The 20,668-nt window shown below is 41.4% G+C and overlaps 1 protein-coding gene across 3 annotated transcripts in view; it reads right to left on the bottom strand.

Moving 5' to 3' along the window:
• The window catches only part of nbeal2 (neurobeachin-like 2), a 226,019-nt gene that overhangs the window by 181,355 nt on the left and 23,996 nt on the right, over nt 1-20,668 (bottom strand). Inside the window, exon 1 of one of the 3 annotated variants that reach the window (XM_072260281.1) lies at nt 11,632-11,835. The exons of the other annotated variants lie outside the window; for them this stretch is intronic. Within the exon in view, the coding sequence (XP_072116382.1) occupies nt 11,632-11,673 (42 nt within the window). The 5' untranslated portion in view covers nt 11,674-11,835. Of the gene's footprint in view, nt 1-11,631; nt 11,836-20,668 lie in introns of those variants that run through there. 3 annotated transcript variants of the gene reach the window in all.

Below are 20,668 nucleotides of genomic sequence, written 5' to 3'. Positions count from 1 at the left end.
CAAAAAATCCATTCAAATTACAAATGTACTTTAAATTACTTGCTGCTTATTACAAGGTGATTGATTCTAAGCTGTACGCAGGTACAAAATTGAAACCCAACCTGACTGTAACAACCAGAAACCTAACACCAGCACTTCTCATACCAGGCTTGACCTTACCACATTTTCTATTATTGCATCAAACACTGACGTCAAATCAATGTCTACGGAAAGCGCTCCTAATCAGGTGAAGGATCCTATCCACCACCATGGGCAGAAGTCATCACTGGGGCAAATCTAAAGTTGATACCTAGGAAGGTGCTGTCCCACCCCAAGTGACATTTGCTGTCCAGTTCCAAGATGGATATCGTATCATCTGGGATACTAAATCAAATGTGAAACAAGAATCTTAAAAAAAGCATATCCCTGGCTCAAACAAAATCCCTGAGTTGTGGGACCTTTGGAAAATCAATTAGTCACTTTTCTTAAGGCCTCAGGATGAAACTTGTCTTCAGACTTGTCAATCTGCAACTGCAAAAATTTGCTCACTATTGCTGACCTGTTTATAATAACTTTTTTAGAGCTCCTCCTTCCCTTCTAATTTCCAGTTACTCACATCTCCCATAAGGTGGGCTGGCCCATCAGCAGACAAAAGGGAGGAGCAACATCTTAAAAGGCACTGTGGACCTCGAAGCTCTCTAGGGTATGTGAAAGCCCAGATAAAACAGTGGAATGAGCACATCACCTCACATTCGACCCAACTACTTGTCCTCTCCAGCACCTCCCGCAGGACCCTCTTCAGCCTCCTCAGGACCTAGAACCAGACTAGAGGCAGGCCAGTCTTACTCCCAGGAATGACTGAAGAAGTATTAGTGGCACTCACCTCTGAGCCCACTGAAAAGGCTCACGCACAAACTGCCATCTAAGTTGATACTCCAACGTGATAATGAAGGAATATTCTCAGATGTGCAAGGAATATCATTAGAAAGCATTTTAATCCCATTTGAATTCTCTCAAAGACAAATAAAAATATTGTGCACACAGAGAGCAAAAAGAATGGTGACCTCATTTGTAGCCAGGCCAATGCTCAGCCTTCAATCACCACAATTGTGTAAGATTTTGTCTGCTGCCTTCCCTATGCTGCACATGTGACCACATCAAAAACTTGAAACACAACAGATTGTGCAGATGCTGAAAATCCAGAGCAACATTCATTTCCATAGATGTGACCTGACCTGTCGAGTTCCTCCAGCATTTTGTGTGTTTTACTTCAATAATTTTATTGTTCTGTTTTAACACAATCTGACAACTTCATTATTACTGATAAAAGAAGTCAATTTTCAAATTGTTACAACGAAATTCAACCTTCCCTCCACTGACTCCATCTACACTTTCCAATCCCTCGGGTAAGCAAGTAACATAATCAAGGGTCTCTCCCATCCCAGTCACTCTATTTTCTTCCCTTTGCCGTCAGGCCTGAGAATGCAGACCACTGGGCTCAAGGACATCTTCTACCCCACTGTTATCAAATGGACATCTCACATGCTAAAAGGTGAATTCTTGACCTCCCAATTCACATCATCGTGGCCCTTGCACTGAACCTGTCTACCTTCACTTGAATTACATTGTAAGTATAGCACTACATTTCGCATTCTGTCTTGTTTTTACTACTTAGATGGAATTATGTACAGCACGATCTGTCTGTAAGGCATGCAAAACAAAGGTTTTCCATTGTATTGTGGTACATATGACAAGAGTAAACCTATATCAAATTCTCAAATGGCATGAGATTTGAAATCCATCTTGCCTAGATAACTAAGAGGGGAATGTAATGGACAGAAGAGCATTTGAGGTAAGCTTAATTCAGTCATTACCAAAGTGAATGGCAGGGAAAGGCCTACTGCTTTCTATTTTCTGGTGTACAGTGTAATGGGTATGTTCCCATTTTAGTGACCAAGACTGCAATAACTAACCTTCTTGCAAAAAATTTCCACAAAGCATTGAATAAAAAGTATTTTTAAACCATTACTGGGAACATCTGAAAATGATGGACAGTGGAAAAAAAACCCAGCTGTTCCCACAAGCCAGTGCCAAATTCAGAGTGTTGATCAGTGAGTTTGATGGCAGGTTCCATGGCAGAGGGCCAGAAATATTGAAGTTAAGAAGTCAGACGTGCCTAAGCGGGGTCCCTGTGCACAGCACTGTTAAACTGAACTATTATGTGTGAGTAACAGTGGTCACTATTGGAATAAAAGTCTAACTTCCATGACAACAATCTAAAGAGGACCAATGAACAGTGTCTTTCCATCCTCTAATGGATGATGCTAGGAGGCCCATGTGACATCAGGAGCACACACTTGCTTCTTGTCTGATTGAAATCCAATCAGGTTCGTAGCCATGTTTTGTTCTGGAAAAAGACCATTTTCAATCTTTTAGCACTGAAACAAAGAGGACTCTGCAATTAACTTCTTTGGCCATTCAATAGGGTAATATCTGAAACATGCAGGCAGAGGAAGAGAAGAAAGTACATGGGGTACATGTGAGAAAAACAAGTCACTCAGAGATAAAAGGTTCTTAAATTATCTCTGACATATGTTATGAAATTTGTTGTTTTGCAGCAGTACAATGCAATACATAAATTACTATATATACTATGTACTACATGGCCTTTCAACCTACAACATCCACGCTGACTATTTTGGCCTATTTGCCTGCATTTGGACTGTATCCTTCTATGCCTTATCTATACATCGTATGTGTCCAAATGCCTCTTAAGCATAATAATTGTACCTGACTCCACTATCTCCTCTGCAAGTGTGTTCCAGATATCAACTGAATAAAACTCACCTGAAATCTTCTTTAAATCTCTTACCTCTCGCTTTAAACTTCTTGATATTGATACCACTACCATGAGAAAAGAAATTAACTATCTTCACCCTCTCATAATCTTAGATACTCCAAGGAAAACAATCCCAGTCAGTCAATCTAATCTCTCTTGATAAGTAAAGTTCTTTAATCCAAAAAACTCCTGGAGAATCTCCTCTGTACTCTCTCTGTGCATTCTCCTTTAATATGGTGAAGAACTCTGAATGCAGCTCAGTGTTTATTAGAGTTGCAACATCATGTCCTAACTCTTATATTCTCTGCCCTGACACTTGATGACCAGAAGACAAGAAGACATAGGAGCAAAATTAAGCTATTCAGCCCTTCAAATCTGCCCCACCATTCCATCATGGCTGATTTATTATCCCTCTCAACCTTATTCTCCTGTCTTCTTCCCATAATATTTGATGCCCTTACTAATGAAGAACCTAACAGCCTCCATTTTAAATATACCCAATAACTTGACCTCCACAGCTTCTGAGGCAATGAATTCCACAGATTCAACACCCTCTGGCTAAACAAATTCCTCCTCATCTCTGTTCTAAAGGGATGTCCTTCTATTCTGAGGCTGTGCCCTCTGGTCCTCGAGTCCCCCACTACAGAAAATATCCTCTCCACATCCACTCTATCTAGGCCTTTCAATATCTGATAAGTTTCAATGAGATAGATAGATACTTTATTGATTCCAAAGGAAATTATGTTATGTCACAGTAGCATTACACATGCACAGATATAAATATTAGAAGAGAGATAGAAAGAATAAAAAATAAGTTAACATAAACAGTCTAACAGGAGGAGATCATCACTTCCCCGGCTACAGGTTGACTCATTATAAAGCCTAATGGCCGAGGGTAAGAATAACCTCATACAGTGCTCTTTGGAACAGCGCTGTTATCTTAGTCAGAGATTCCCCTTCTTTCTTTTAAACTCCAGTGAGTACAGGCCCAGAGCCATCAAACACTCAGGTGTTAACCCTTTCATTTCCAGGATAATTCTCATGAACCTCCTCTGGACCATCTCCAATGCCAGCACATCTTTTCTTAGATAAGGGCCCAAAACCTCTCACAATGCTTTATAAACCCTCAGCATTACATCCTTGCTTTTGTATTCTAGTCCTCTTGAAATGAATGATAACATTGCATTTGCCTTCCTCACCACTGACTCAACCTGCAAGTTAAACTTTAGGGCAAGTCCCTTTGCATCTTGAATTTTGAAATTTTCTCCCCATTTAAATACACTTTTGTCCCTTCTACCAAACTGCATGATCATACACTTCACAACATTGTATTCCATCTGCCACTTCCTTACCATTCCCCTAATCTCTCTCCGTCCTTCTGCAGATTCCTTGCTTCCTCAACACTACCTGGCCCTTCACCTATCTTCAAATAATCTGCAAATTTGGCCACAAAGCCATCGTATTTGTCATCTAAGTCATTCACATATAATATGAAAGGACGTAATCCCAACACCGACCCCTGTAGAACACCACTAGTCACCGGTAGCCAACCAGAAAAGGCTCTCTTTATTCCCACTCTTTGCCTCCCGCCAGTCAGCCAGCCAATCTTCTATCCCTGCTGGATGACAGGCAAGATGAATATACACAAATCTTCCTCACCACTATTGACCTTTCTTGTCACTTTCAGGGAACAATGGAAGAGATTAATTGGCAGAATTTATCAAAAAATGGTGTCAGAGTAGACTGCATTCTTTGAAGTTGTCTATTCCAACCAGATAAATATCAGTAAAAACCATTTTAAACTTGTACAGGGTTTCGAGCATGATAGCAAGAACACCTTTGCCAAAAACGTACTTTAATAGACATAAACCTTCACCTTGTTTTTTTATCTGAAAAACTTGACAAGATTCTAAACACTCCATGTTTCCCAAGCTATTGTTCAATGTGAGAATATTGTGACATCCAAAGCTCAACAGGAAGAATGTGTGATGCTTACAGGAAGTGTAGACCAAATGCAAATCATTAAAGAATAAAATTCCTATGAAGTAGCCTACATTTAGTTGATGAATCAATTGTTTTCATATTTCAATTAGTATTTAAGTCACCACAAAAAGCCATTGACCATGGCCTCAAACTATTGTCCAGTAATTTAGCACAATTCAATGACAATTAGTTGGCTGGTGGTGCAGTTGCATCAGCACTGTACTTCGAGGTGAATGATCTCGGGTTCGAATCCTGCACGCTTCCCATCCATGCTGGGTTGAGCATCAAGCTAGCAACTTGGCCTCGTTAAAAAAAGACAAGAGCTAAGGAAATGGCAAACATGCATTTCTGGACAGGAAGGAAATGTAAGACTCTCTACATCCTACACACATTTTGACTTCCACTCGAAATAGGGTTCGGGTTGGCAGAATGGCTGAACTCTTCTCCCCCGAGTGAGTGTTGCTGTATGGTGTGGATTTCATTCGAATGTCATTGGTACTCACAGGATGCCTGGGATAATTGGACAACAACTTACAGAACACAGAAAGGGACATACAACTTCGGAATGAATCAGGAATCTTTGGCACCTCTGCTGTGCTTATGGACAGGATGATGGAAACAGCATTCTCCATTGGCCTGTCTTTTTCCTCCTACTTGCTTTTCCATGTTTCTCCCTGATATTGGTCCCAAATTGTTGATTACATTTCATAGTTTCTGGTAGGAGGCAAGAACCAACAGTTCCATTTACTGAACATTGCAATGTTGTTGAAGCCCCCATCGGTCACCATAGTGTTACAATCAAAGAAATTGCTTTGAGAAAACTGGGGAGTTCAGTGATTTTAAATGATACAGCTGTTCATCTTCTCGAGATGAAAAATGTTCTTCACAATATCCATTTATTAAATAATTCCAACCGCCAAGATTCAAGAATAGCAGATCTTGCCTTTTTGTAAAAAAACATTTAGTTAATCTTTCACTAATTTGACTCCATGATCCCCCAAATCATTCTCACAACATCAGTTGAGAGAATGCACTGAATTTTCTCATTCCTCGCTGTGCAGTCTCTTATTTACGTCACTGAATAGGTTCACAATTGATTTTTTGTAACTCAAGTGCCTAACCCATTATTCCTGGCTGTCCATAACTATTCTATCCTGCAATATGGAAGTATGCTTCACTGTTTCTGGATACTCGTTTTCTCAACTGATACAACGCGCATAAACTGCTCAAGGAATGCAGCAGGAAGGGTGGCATTTTTGGAAGGAAATAAATAGCCAATGCATCAGGACAAGGCCTAATGACAGAGTCTCAGCACAAAACATTGACTGTTTATTTCCCTCCGTAGATGCTGTCTAACCTGCTGAGTATCTCTCGTGGTTTGTGTGTTGCTCTAGATTTCCAGTAGCTACAGAATCTCTTGTATCTTCACCATCTCCAATTTCACCCCATTCCCTCTTGGGATAACTTGCATATCTATTTGGATATGCAAAAGATCCCATGGCACCATTCAAAGACTAGGAAGCTCTTCCAATGATGGTGGGTCAATACTGCCATGAATCAACACCATCACAGTGTTTAGAATTTCTGGTCATTTACTTATTAGCTGCTTGGAGGATGTTGCTTTGAAAACGACAAAATTACTCTCAAGTTTGCCCCTAAAATAGTGATTGCAATTTAAATGTAATCTACTGCTCAAGTTCTAATATAGCCATGCTCAATACAGATATAACAAGAATGTTAATTATATAAATCTATTAACACATCCCAAGGCATTTCACAGGGGGGGGTAATATATCAAAAATTGACACCAGGCCAAAGGAAGAAATATTAGATGGGTGGGGGACAAGTTTTGAGCAGCACTAAGGAGAGGTAGTGCAGAATATTGGGGAAGAAAGTCCAAGAGTTTATGGCCGTAAACACTTTACCCTCAGTTACGTGAAATGGAAGCGCACATTGATAATGGGCTACACCAGGAGCTAAGTGATTTCATGGAGGTGATTCATGTAGAGAGGAGGAAGTTCTAATAAAATGAGTAGTTGGCTATGGGAATCAGGAGATGATGACTACAGAGGATAAGTATTTCAAATACAAAGTATTGCTAAATAATCAAATTCTAAAGGCATGGCATTGGGTGAAAAGGATTGTCAGCTGGCTAAGTTACAAGAACCCCTCAAGCTTCTAATAGTCCTTTCAAAATAATAGCTTCACTTGACTTTCTCTCCTTCATTATGCTGCTCTGCAAATGATACTATGGCAGCTTTTATAACCACCCAAGAGTGCAACAGAACTTCCTTTAACATCTTGCCTCGAAGATGGCATCTGAGTAACTACAGAATTCCCTCATTACTGCAGTTAAGTATCAAGCAATATTGTAGAACCATATCCATTTTTTTTTCCAAGTCAGGATATCTCCTTGTACAATAAAACAGCCATGGTTTCATTTCCTTGCTCTTTCTCTAAAACCCTGCCAAATTTATCTTCAGTGTTTATCCAATTTCCCTTTGAAAATGGTAACTTAATATTCTGAATCATAACTATTTGCTGCATAAACTGGATAGATTTCCAATTAATTTAAAGCTGACCTCTGGCCTTTGACTTCTCTGCAAATAAGGATATTTTCTATTTACCCTTTCCAACTCAGCTTCATTTGTCCACATTTATTAAGCCTTATAGCCAATATATTATTTTATCATATGCACTGCTGGATTTGCCTTCCACGCAAGTGTCTGTTGTGAGAGTTATGTTGTTTATTGCTCATCTGTCTGACATCATCACATTTTAGAGATTGAAAACAATCTCTCCTTTCCATCTCTGTCCATGCAACAATGATCTGATTCAGAGGAGAGTGAAGGCGCGTGTCAGTGAAGACAGACTCAAGCAAACCAAGATGGCAAATAGATTGAACGTTTCATTTGCAGTTTGGAGGTTAACTACAACCTTTGGTGCACTACCACTCCATTCAGTGAAGGTCCACAGGTGATTAGCTCAATGTGGGATTGTGCAAGCATCCTCAGTAACTTCAGAAAGAGAGGGAGATAAATGAAAATAGCTATCTTTCCTGTTCCTCTTTGTTCTAGAATGTAGAATTTCTAGGATCAATTCTTGCTACAGTGCCCAGCATAGCCAAACAACTATCTTACACATTTAAATCTGAAGAATGGATCCTTTAATGAAGATGGTGTTGCTCAATCTATTGAACTGTATACCAGATTAGAAAACTGTTAGTTGGGAAAAATATGGAATATTGTTGTCTAGGGTGCAATGCGATTGAAGTATTTAAGGTTATGTGACAGGATAGACTGGGATGTTTTAAAACGCAAACAACAGGAATTCTGCAGATGCTGGAAATTCAAGCAACACACATCAAAGTTGCTGGTGAACGCAGCAGGCCAGGCAGCATCCCTAGGAAGAGGTACGATCGACGTTTCAGGCCGAGACCCTTCGTCAGGACTGAACTGGAGTTCAGGCAGGCATGAACTTCAGATTGCCTCTGCCATTGATCTCGCCGGCTCCAACACCTCAGGGCATATTCAAAACCCGGACTCCAGCAATGACCATGGACACTTTCAAAGCGATTGCACAACCACCAACTACGACTCCACCCTTGAATTCCAGGCTGGCTCTTTATGTGCTGCTATTGTGACTCCCGTCTCCCCTTCCCCTACCAATACTCTGCAATCCCATCTCCCTCAGATCCCATCGTCAGCTCCTGGATACTCAGAGGCTCCATCTTCCTCTCACTCCAACCCTCCCCTCTCCACTGACACCCCCAGCCTCCCCCCTCCCCCCTCTGATCCCAGCTCTCATCCGTGCCGGGTCTTCACCATCCCCTCCGACCTTCAACTGTCGGAGGCAGAACGCTCTGTCCTCAGCAAGGGCCTCACCCTTGTCCCCCTTCGCCCACACCTCAGCGAGTTCCGTGTTCGCCATGATGCGGAACTCTTCTTCCGCCGTCTCCATCTCCGAGCCTACTTCTTCGGCAAGGACGCTTCCACCCCCACTGATGATCCCTTCTCCCATCTTCAACCCTCCTCTTCTTCATGGACACCCCACTCTGGTCTTCTGCCTGCTCTGGATCTCTTTATTGCTAACTGCTGACAGGACATCAACTGTCTCAACTTCACTGCACCTTGTTCCCATTCCAACCTCATTCCTTCGGAACGCTCTGCTCTCCATTCCCTCCGCACTAATCCTAACCCTATTATTAAACCCACCGATAAGGGGGGTGCTGTTGTAGTCTGGCGGACTGACCTCTACCTTGCCGAGGCACAGCGACAACTCGCGGATACCTCCTCTTATTTACCCCTCGATCGTGACCCCACTAAGGAGCACCAGGCCATTGTCTCCCACACCATCACCGACTTTATCCGCTCAGGGGATCTCCCATCCACTGCTACCAATCTTATAGTTCCCACACCTTGCACTTCCCATTTCTACCTCCTACCCAAGATCCACAAACCTGCCTGTCCTGGCCGACCTATTGTCTCAGCTTGCTCCTGCCCCACCGAACTCATTTCTGCATACCTCGACACTGTTTTATCACCCCTTGTTCAATCCCTTCCGACCTATGTTCGTGACACTTCTCACGCTCTTAAACTTTTCGATGATTTTAAGTTCCCTGGCCCCCACCGCTTTATTTTCACCTAGTCCTGACGAAGGGTCTCGGCCTGAAACGTCGACTGTACCTCTTCCCAGAGATGCTGCCTGGCCTGCTGCGTTCACCAGCAACGTTGATGTGTGTTGCTGGGATGTTTTAACAAGGGTTTAACTTTTATCTATGACCCTTGTTATAATGGGTAAACCCAAGTGATTCAGATTAACACTGTAAGCCTGAGAATCTTCACAGAGATTTGAGAGGCTACAGATTCACTTCTTAGTTTAGTCATTGGTGGACTATGTCATATTCAATATTGAGTTGGATGGATTGATGGAATGTCATGTTTTGGGAAAAGGGAAAATAATTTGAATGAAGGTTGCATAGTTGCTGAGACAAATGGCCTTTTTCAATATTTTGACTTCTAAGTGTTTGTTTTCTAATTGAGAAAATACTTGTGGTGAAGTCAGGATTAACTCTGGTGATATGTTACCATCATTTACAGGCTGGAATCTTTTATGAAAATGGTCAATGGTCATTTTTGTAAAGCATCAATGGCTGGGGCTGCAAATAAAAAAAAGCATCTCAGAGATGCTGAAAAATTAAGCCATGGAAAATAAAATGGGTTGCAGTTTTGACCTAATGCACCATGAAGTGGTACTGAACGCCTTACATGTCAGCTGATTTTGAAGGCTCTGGCAGCCAAAGGCATTATCTGTGATCACTGCCATTTTGTGCATGACAGTGTCAGCTATGACTCAGTCAGAAGCAAGAACATAATCTGGAGCAGCACTGAAGGATGATGATACACCGAGATTACACTCTTAGATGTACAGTACGTGTATATTTACATGTACACATGATTAGCACCAGACCGGGAATGTAGTGTATTTTGGCCCGTATGTGTTGGTCTGTCAATCAGCATCACCTGAGAAAGATAAGCTGGCTATCATCACAATATTGTTTATGAGACTATGCTGTGTCAAAATGGCTGCTGCCTTTTCTAAATAAGCAGAGCAGCTAGACTTTGTATTTCAAAATATCAATCTGCTGGAGGAACTGTAGCATGCGTAGAGGCAAAAGGATGGTTGACATTTTGGATCAAGTAATCATCCCTTAGCAACCACAGAAGTTACCTGAGTCTCTCTGATGGTTTTATTTTGTTTCTAGTTTGTTCCACATTCCAGCATCTGCTATTTCTTGTGTCTCTATTGGAAGCATCTCATCTTTGGGATAAAAAGGTGGTGCAAATTTTCAGGGTTTTCATTGGTTAAAAAGAATCAGATATTTAAAAAGAATTTTGGATGCAGTGAGGCTCATGTCTTTGCTACCCAGGGTGGTATAGATGCACTCCATGACTGATCTCAAGCATTGCAGAGCATTGCTGAGCAGGCACTTTAAGGAGCACCTTTGATAAGCCAGCACCAGTGCATTATCTGCCAGTTCAAGTCAGTGTTAAAGACCTCGTGGCTGCATTCGGGATATAGAGACACAGTGAATTTCAGAGGCCACAGGATGAGTGGTTCAGTAGTCGAGAACTATTAAACCAGAGAGATTCTACAACTGTAGTTCAAAAAGATGAATTCAGGTTTAAAACTCAGGAAGCAAAAAGGCTGGCAATAAGAAAAGACAGTTGTCAGATAAAAAGAACTCATCTTGTTTAGTGCCATCTTCTATGGAAGGATTGTATCTTGTCTAATTGGCCTCTGAAATGCCAAACTATATGGTATTCCAGGGAAAGGTTGCCTTCTTAGAGCACCTGTGTACGGGACACCCATATCCCAGGAAAAATCATTTGCAAATAGTAGCACCTATGTAGCTCCACAGATTAACTCATCAACTGTCTGTCACATACTGCTGGTTGTTACGGAGAACAAATGCTATACTTCCTTATAGACCAACTGTTAACAGCTATTCAGTAGGTGAAAAGCTTCAGGACAAGAGTGAAAGGGTCTCGGACATACGCAAATACAAATACAGAACTATTTGTGCCATTTACCATCAAAAGATCACATTGCGATGATTAGAACAGTTTAAAAGCAGGTACCAAAAGTAGCTTCAGTTTAAAGACTGTTGTGTATACACTCCAAAAATAAAAATGGCCAGCTTTTAAAAAAGTCTATTCATGATCCATTCTTGAGCAGTAAAAATAACTGGCTTATCTCCACACAATTGAAGTTTTAATACTTCCTGAAAAGCACAAGAATAAAAACAACTGAATTTACAATTTCATTACCTCGGATGCTGGCAAAAGAGGCTGAGAAATGGATAAGTCCATTATCTGCCCACTTGCAGCAGCTCTCCTGAAGAATGTGTGTAGAGGGAGGCAATTGGTAACAGTGATGAGTGATGGCTGTTTGCACAGTGGGCTCTCGACAGGCTCCCTGCGACACAGGACTCCATGATATACTGAACTCCAAGCAGATCAGACAAGCCAGGAAGTGGCAAGTTACACAGACAAGACAGCTATATGCTTCCTCTCTCTCTCTCGCTCTTTGTGCTAATCTCTATCTTGTTGAATCAACAAGCTTATGAAGGATGTGGCAAATCGTTTTGTGCCCTGTCTACAAACAAAAGTAGTAGATATATTCTTCCCTTTCTGAAACCATTCTAACATGCCAGAATGGCCTGAATTTGTGAACAGAGTATCCTTACAGACAGTATTATAGTTGAACCCAGTGCAATCTTGCACAGGGACACAAGGCAAAATATAAAATCTCTATTAGCACTTTGGTTCAAATCACAATTCTATTTGATGAGCAATCTTGCTCGTGGCTACTTCACTATAACAAGACAACAGAATGCATTGCAGAACTTACACTTCTCTGATCGGGCTCTTATAGCTCCTGAGTAATTTCAGAGCTATCATCTCTACCGCCAAGGAGAGAGCAGCAGTACAACGGGAACAGCATCACTTCAATGTTCTCTAAAAGTCTCACACCATCTTGTCTTGTATGTATCCAATCAATAGTAACAGCATTCCAGTTCTTCAAGTGGCATCTATGTGAGAGCCTCCTTTTCATAGAACATAGAAACCTAGAAAACCTACAGCACAATACAGGCCCCTCGGCCCACAAAGCTGTGCCGAACAAGTCCCTATCTTAGAACTACCTAGGCTTTACCCATAGCTCTATATTTTTCTAAGCTCCATGTAACCATCCAGGAGTCTCTTAAAAGACCCTATCGTTTCCGCCTCCACCGCTGGCAGCGGCAACCCGTTCCACGCACATTGAATGGAGAAAGTCCACCAACTTCTCCTCAAGGTAAACAAGTGACTTTCATTAAAATATTTCTTCAAAGCAAATACTTAGCATGCACCTGGGAATTAAACCCATTATATACCACCCCCCCAGCAAAATTCAGAGAAGGAATAATTTGCAAGTTTAAGAACAAACCTTTTAAACAGAAAAGTATTTTACACAGTCGTAGAGCAGTACAGCTCAGGTACAGGCCCTTTAGCCCAATGAGCCTCAACCACTTCCTCTGGAACTCACTTCATATACACAGTACCCTCCTTTGCCCCTTATTGTCTTTTTCAAAATCTTTCCCCTTTTACCTTAAACCTATGCTCCCTAGTTTTGGAATCCCCAACTCTGAGGAAAAGACTTTTACCATCCATCTTATCCATGCCTTTCATAACTTTAAACATTTCATACCTCATTCAAGGTTGGCCCTCATTCTCCAATGCTCCAAGGAATAAAGACCTAACCTGTTGAGTCTCTCCCGATAGCTCGGGGCCTCTAATCCTGCCACATCTCCATTAATCTTTGCTGCTTTCTTTCCAGTTTAACCGTGTCTTTCACATAATGAGACACACAAAACTATACTTAATTCAGCCTCATTCATAACTTGTATAACTACAGCTTAATATTCTAAATCCTTAGTCAGTGCCATGAATGAGGAAGACTAGCATGCTTTTTCATTGCCCCTTCTATTGGTGATGCTACTTTCAATGAACTATTCACTTGTACTCTTAGGTCCCTCTATCCCATTACACTCCTAGGGGCCCTACCATTCACTGTATGTCCTATCCTAGTTTGATCTCCCAAGATGCAATACCTCATATTTATCTGGATTGCAAGTCATTTGCTGGTCCTCAGTCCACTTCCCCAACTGATCAAGAGACCCTGTAATCCAAGCTAAACTTCTTCACTATCAACAACACTTCCTAATTTTGTGTCATCCATAAACTTACTGATCAAGCCTTCAGCATTCGCATCCTGATCTTTCCTATGAATAGGGAACAGCAAGGGTCGTAACATTGACCCCTGCACCACAAACCTAGTCACTGGCCTTCGTTCCAAGAAACACTTCAACCACCACCGCCTGCTTCCCGACTTGAGCCAATTTTGAATCCAACTAGCCAACTCTCCCTGGATTCCAGGAGACTTAACCTTTCTGACCAGCCGACCATACTGGTCCTCGTCAAAAGCCTTGCTGAAGGCCAAATTGACAACACCAACTATCTTATCCTTATCTAGCTGTTGGGTTTTACTTCTTAAAAGAACTTTGAAAGTTCATCAAGCACGACTTCCCATGCACAAAGTCATGCTGACTCTTCCTGAACTGATTCTATCTATCTAAGTGCTGGTAGATCCCATCTTACAGAGTCCCCCCCAGGAACTCACCCACTATTGATGTCAGGCTGACTGATTTGTGTTTCCCTGGCTTGCCCCTGCTACCCTTCTTAAATAATAGGACAACCTCAATCACCTTCCAGTCTTTCGGAACATTACTGGATAGCTAATGATGAAGCAAATATCTCCACAAGATCATCCAGAATTTCTCTTTGGCTTTCCACAAAACACAAGGCTGTATTTGGTCAAGGGACTCTCTCTCTCTCTCCCTACCCACCCTTTCACTCTTAATAAGGTGCTGGAACTTTTTGGATATTTTCCTAAACTTTACCTGCCAGACTCATCTCATACCCTTTCTCTGACCTCCTCAATTCCCTCTTAAGTATCCTTAATCAGTTTATAATTGTTAAGGGATTCATCTGATCCTGATATTCTAAACCCATTGAATGCTTTCTTCTTTTCCTTGACCAAAGCTTCAATATCTCATTTTAGCCACTATTCCCTAAACTTGCCAACTTTACCCTTCACTCTAACAAGAATACAATGCTTCTGGACTCTTGATATGAAACTCTTAAAGCTCCCCACTTGTCATTCATTCCTTTCCTTTCAAACAGACCCACCTAGTCAACTTCTGCTAGATCCCATTTAATTCCCCAAAATCAACTCTGCTCCAGTTCAGGATCCTTTACGGTGGATCTTTTCCAGCAATATCTTAAAACTAATAGAATGATGCACACTGGAGTCAAAGTGCTTCCTGACTGCCACTTCAGTTACTTACCCTACCTTGTTCCCCAACAGGAGGTTCAGTATTGCACCTTCTTGAGCAGACCCTCAATATACTGACTCGGGAAACTTTCCTGGACAATTTTCACAAATACCACCCTTCTAGGCTCTTAACACTCTGCCTCGCCCAGTCAATACTGGGGAAATTAAAATTTACCATTAACACAACCCTATTATTCTTGCAACTGTGAGCAATTTCTCTGCGCACCTCAAGTTTCCACTGACTATTGGGTGGGTCCATAATACAGGCTCACTAGAGGGGCCCTCCCCCTTCATGTTTCTAATTCAGAGCCTCGTTGAATGCTCCCCTAAGGATGTCATCTCAAAACATTGCTGTTATATCCTCCCTGGTCAAAAAGGTACACTCTCGTCACTGACCTGCACCTGTCATGCCTACGGCATCTGTATCCTGGAATGCTGAGCAGCCAGTCCTGCTTTCCTCCCAGGCAGGTTTCCATTATGGGTATAATATCCCAGTCCTCAGATCCAATCCACACTCCAGCTTCATCCTTCTTACCTACTAAACCGCGAGCATTGGAATAGTGTTCCTTTCTCTGCCTTTACTGTAACCCTCGCTATCCTGATTACTACACTTACTCTCACTGGCTACTGCTTTATCCAATGACTTGCTCCTGCTCCAGGGGCTTTTCTCAAATGGAATGAATATTGGGCCAGTAATGCTAAGGTTAAGCTTCATTTGAGTAAATGTATTGCTAACGTTGTACTGTACAGTTTCAGTATTGTGGAGCAGTTGCACAGTCTAAATGTGAAAAAAAGAAAGAGACAAAAGAAAAAAAGATTGCAGGCTAAATGGGCAGTTGTCGGGAAAACAGAAAGAGCAAGCTAGCTAAAGTTCAAAAATTCAATATCGCGTCCTACGGGCTGCAAGGTGCCCTGATGGAAGGCAAGGTGTTACTCCTTAAACTTGCCTAGGACCTACGTTGTCACAGTGTCAAAAATCACAGCTAAAAAGTTGGAGTGGGATGGTGAATCAAAGCTCAGGATTGATCCTAAGAATGGAGGACAGGCACTCCGCAAAATAATCACTGATTTGCATTCAATTTCTCAAATGCAAAGCAGAGCACATTTTGAACACTAAATACAATATATTTGCAAGAATTGCAAGTAAATTGCTGCCTCATCAAGGAAAACATTTTGGGTGCCTGAATGAAGGGGAGGGGAAATCGGAGAAAGGACAGGTGTTGCACCTCCTGGTGAAGTGCCAAAGGATGAGTAGATGAGATGACTGCAGGCAGTTATCAAAGAACCAATTTCTTCTAAATGCTTAAAGGGAAGGAGAAGAAAATACATATCTGGTGGTGGAATCTAATTGGACCTAGTGGAAGTTGCAAAGACTGATCAGTTGAGTGCAGAGACTTTGACTAACTTCTATAATGTACTGTATATTGACTTGTTGAATCATGGCATGATATGGAAACACCAATGCCGTTGCATGGGAAACCCAACAAGTAGTAGTGATTATAGCCCAGTGCAACATGGGTAAATCCCTCCCTACCATTGAGTATATCCACATAGAGCATTGTTGAAAGAAAGCAGCATCCATCATCAAGGATTCCCACCATCCATGCCATGCTGTTCTCACTACTGCCATCAGGAAAAAGGTATAGGAGCCTCAGGACTCACACTGCTAGGTCCAGGAATGGCCATTACTCCTCATCCATCAGGCTCTTGAACCAGAGGGGACAACTTTATTTGTCCCATCACTGAACAGTTCTCATAACCTATGGAATCACTTTCCAAGTCTCCATCTCATGTTCTTGATATTTATTGATTGTTTATTTATTGTTATTATTTTCTCCCTCTTTCTTTTTGTATTTGCAGTTTGTTGCCTTTTACATATTGGTCGTTTGTCCGTCCTGTTGGGTGTGGTCTTTCATTGGTTCCCTTTACTGTGAATGCCCAAAAGAAAATGAATCTTCAGGTTGTAAATGGTGACATACACTGTATGTATTTTGATAATAAATTTACTTTAGTGTGGTGGCAGGACCAGAGAATCTCTGTTCTTGCTCTGTTCAGGAGGTGAAGAGATGTGAAAAATAAATGTGTTCAATGGCTCTATACACTGTGGTAGGGAGGAAGCCATAATTCAGTAAGAAGGAAAGCATTCCCATGTGGAGTATTTCTTCAGAGCAACTGTGACTGAGATGGAGAAACTGCTGAAGTTAAATGAGTTACTCCATTCACTTTGCCTTCTGACAGAAGGCATGGTGGGTGGAAGCACAATCAAGGTAGCTATAGGAGTTGTGGGCTTATAGTGGGGGTTGCTCTCACCCACAAAAAGGCTCCAGAAAGGAGGAGTCAAAAATGGACAATGTAAAAGTGAGACTTACACCTGAGTGGAGAAAGCTGTATCAAAACAGTCTTTGATATACCAGAGAAAAACAGTTGATGATGTCTGCCCAGATGGACTGAAAGAAAAGCTGCTCCACATATCCCACAGAAAGTCAGGAATGGATGGGGACCTTACAAGTGCCCATAGCCATATATTTGAACTGGAAGAGTGGCGAAGGAGAAGTTGTTTATGTGAGGGTGAGTTCAGCCAGGTGAATGCATGTGATTAATGAAAGGAACAGCTTGATCCTTTATTAATGACACTTTGCCAACTGTTTCACCCTCATTAATCCTCTCAGTTATTTCAGCAAAGACCCAGATCAGTTTGTCAGACTGTTCTTGTTTTAATGCTCCTGTTGTTTATTATCTAAGTTTATCTCTACATCTGACAATGGACCTTTAATCTGCAATGTTAACTCTGTTTCTCTTTCCATGGTTGCTGCCTGATCTGCTGAGTTTTTCCAGCATTTTCAGTATTTCTTTAAGGTTTCCAGTATCTGAAGCTTTTCTTTTGACTATCCAAAGGGTTTGACAAATTGATTCCAGGGATGAAAGTCTTTGGATATGTGGACAGACTGGAGAATCTGGGATTGTTCTCCTTGGGACAGACAAGACTGTGAGGAACTAAATGGTCTCCTTCCATTGTAACCATTCTGTGATATTATATATCAAAGTTTCAAAGATTACTTCTGAGACCATAATGGAACCCATAGACTTTTCTACAAAGAGTGGGAAATTTTGAGATGCTGTGAAACTTCTATTTACACAGGGCTTCTGTATGCTTCTGGTACATGGACTTCAGGCTCTCCACACCATCGTCCTTCTCTAGGAGAGGACATCATGAATGACAAGGCATTGCTGAACAGAGAGACCAGAGACACAAGTACAGTTTCTCGAAAATTGCAACACAAGTTATCACAACCGCTGACATTGTTGCAGAGTCTAAGTGCCATCACAGGCAAGCAACTAGAAGGTGGTGGCAATCACGTGGATAAGAATGTACGTTCTAGCCAGTTAGGGTTTCTTTGCAATTTTATCTAACTCCCTTTCTTTCATTTCAGTCTTGTCAAGTCTTGACCGAAGCACAGTGATGACAACACTCCCTGCTTACTTCCATCCACATCCTGAAAAAGAAGATTATTAATTTAGTATGAGGTTGCTGCTTTAGTGCAGCAGTGATGGCATTAGCTTTTAAGTTTGGGAGTTTTCAGTTGGTGGTCCTCTTAGCTGAGCGTTTATTACTTTTATTGTTCTGAACTGTTCCAATGTACTGTCAACGAACTGCCTTAAGGTGCTGAGGAGGGCATGTGGCATGCTTTCCTTCACCAGCCGTGGCAATAAGTAAGAGTCAGACTGTCATAAAACAGTTCTACAAAACACTAGTGATGCTGTACTTGGAGCATGTTGCGCAGTTCTAGTTGCTGTGCTGTAGGAAAGATGATATTACACTGGAGAAGGCACAGATACACGTGGATGTTACCAGGACTGGAGAGTTTTAATCATCAGGAGAGAATGGATAGGTCAAGTCTGTTTTCCAAGAAGCAAAGGAGGCCAAGAGGTGATATGATAAATATATAAAATTATGACAACCATAGGTAGGGAAAATAATTATTGTTCATTTCCCATGGTGGCAGTGTCCAAAACTAGACAGCGAAAATTTAATGTGAGAGGGAGATTTAAAGGAGATACAAGAGAGAGGAGGCTTAAAGGAGATACAAGAGGGAGGAGATTTGAAGGCGATACAAGAGGGAGGAAGTTTCAAGAAGACAGAAGGGATAAATATTTCATGCAAAGAACAGTCAGTAACAGGAATGAGCTGCCGGGAGAGGGAACGGTAACAATTAGGAAACATCTATACAGGTATTTGAATGAGCAGAGCATGGAGGGCTATGGAACTAATACAGGCAAGTGGGATTCATATAGTTAGGCATGATGGTCAGCATTGACGTGGCGAGAAGAAGGGTTTGCTTCCATACTGAATAATTTGGTGACTCTATTTTGAGTGTAACAGGTAAGAAATTCCCAAGAGTTAGGAGGTATATTGTATTCTTTCAGCAAGGTAATTTTGAGAACATCCTCGAATGATTCCCTCTGTCCACCTGCTAATCCCAGCTCATGACAGAATTCAGAATAGAGTTCTTGTGTTGTGAGTCTGACGTCAGGCAATGTGAAAAATGTGGCCCATTTGGAGGATGAATGTTGATTGAATGTAATTAAAGCATCATTACTGATGATGTTGGGTTGGGAATGGTCACTCATGCCAGTTCACTTAGCCTTCCAATAAACTTGAAAGATTTTTCACAGAGAATACTAGTAATAACCTTCAAACGTACCATTCTTCCTTTGACTATAAATGTTAACAAATTTTTTGTTGCTTAATAGCGAAACCTCAGCAACAGGAAAAAAAAGCAAGAGCAATAAGTGCTTAGTAAATCTACCAACAATCTATTCTCTTACCCTCTCTTTACTCAATGTAGCCTTTTCATAAAGAGGCATCTCACTTAGATTTCTGTATTCCTTTCTTGTTACGAATCCAAGAATTATCCTATCAATCTGGACAATAATGTGATTAACTGGATCAGCAAATTTACGGATGACACCAGCATTGGGGAGGGTAGTGGACAGTGAAGAAAGCTATCATAGCTTGCAGAGGGATCTGGATTAGTTGGAGAAATGGGCTGAAAAATGGCAGATGGAATTTAATGGAGACAAGTGTGAGGTTTTGAACTTTGGTAGGACCAACCCAGGTGGGTCTTATACAGTGAATGGTAGGGCACTGAGGAATGCTGTAGAAAAAAGGGAATTCAGGTTCATAATTCATTGAAACTGGTGTCACAGACAGATAAGGTCATAAAGAAAGCTTTTGGAACATTGTCCTTTGAAAAGGAAGGTCAATGTATCTGTTATTAACACTTTTTTGTAGAATACTAACTTGATGCTCAGCAGTGAGACCCCAGTACTGTGGGAGAGCTTTCATTGGAAAAATTTGTTTTTGCTTCTCCGTGTCAAAATGGGCCGATAAATAGGGATGGGTGAAAGCGTGGCTAGTAAATTAAACCTGGCTTTCGGTGTCCTCAAAAACCGAAAGTTTGTGACATTCAAAAGTATTTAAAATACAGAATTAGTAAAACATTTTAAAATATTTTTAAACCTAATATATTGATCCTTGAAATGACAAAACACTTTAGATTTAATCTGACCCATGTACTTTAAGCAGATTCCCAGATAAGTGCTCAGTAATTACTTCAACATCATGTGACTACACCAGACACAGTTCCCAGGCACAGTTGGGAAATAGGTGAATGGTTTCCAAGAAATTCTGGGCTTCCAAGTTCATGCAGGTGTGCACAGAACCTCTGTATCAGCTGGACAGACAAAACAGCCAGCATTTGCCATCTGAAGCACACTGGGGAAAAAATGTTATCAGTGGTAATGCAACTTCATGGCAAGGCAAGATGTTTGTTGATGACTCTGCTTCATTATCTGAGAAGTTGCAAATGAAACATCCTGCAAGACCTGGACAGAGAGTCACACACAGAGACACAGATCATTGTCAAGTAT

This window comes from Mobula birostris, chromosome 1 (assembly GCF_030028105.1).
Source record: "Mobula birostris isolate sMobBir1 chromosome 1, sMobBir1.hap1, whole genome shotgun sequence".
Lineage (NCBI taxonomy): Eukaryota > Metazoa > Chordata > Chondrichthyes > Myliobatiformes > Myliobatidae > Mobula > Mobula birostris.
The sequence above is the reverse complement of the archived record's forward strand: the minus strand, read 5'-3'. Positions and strand labels throughout refer to the sequence as shown.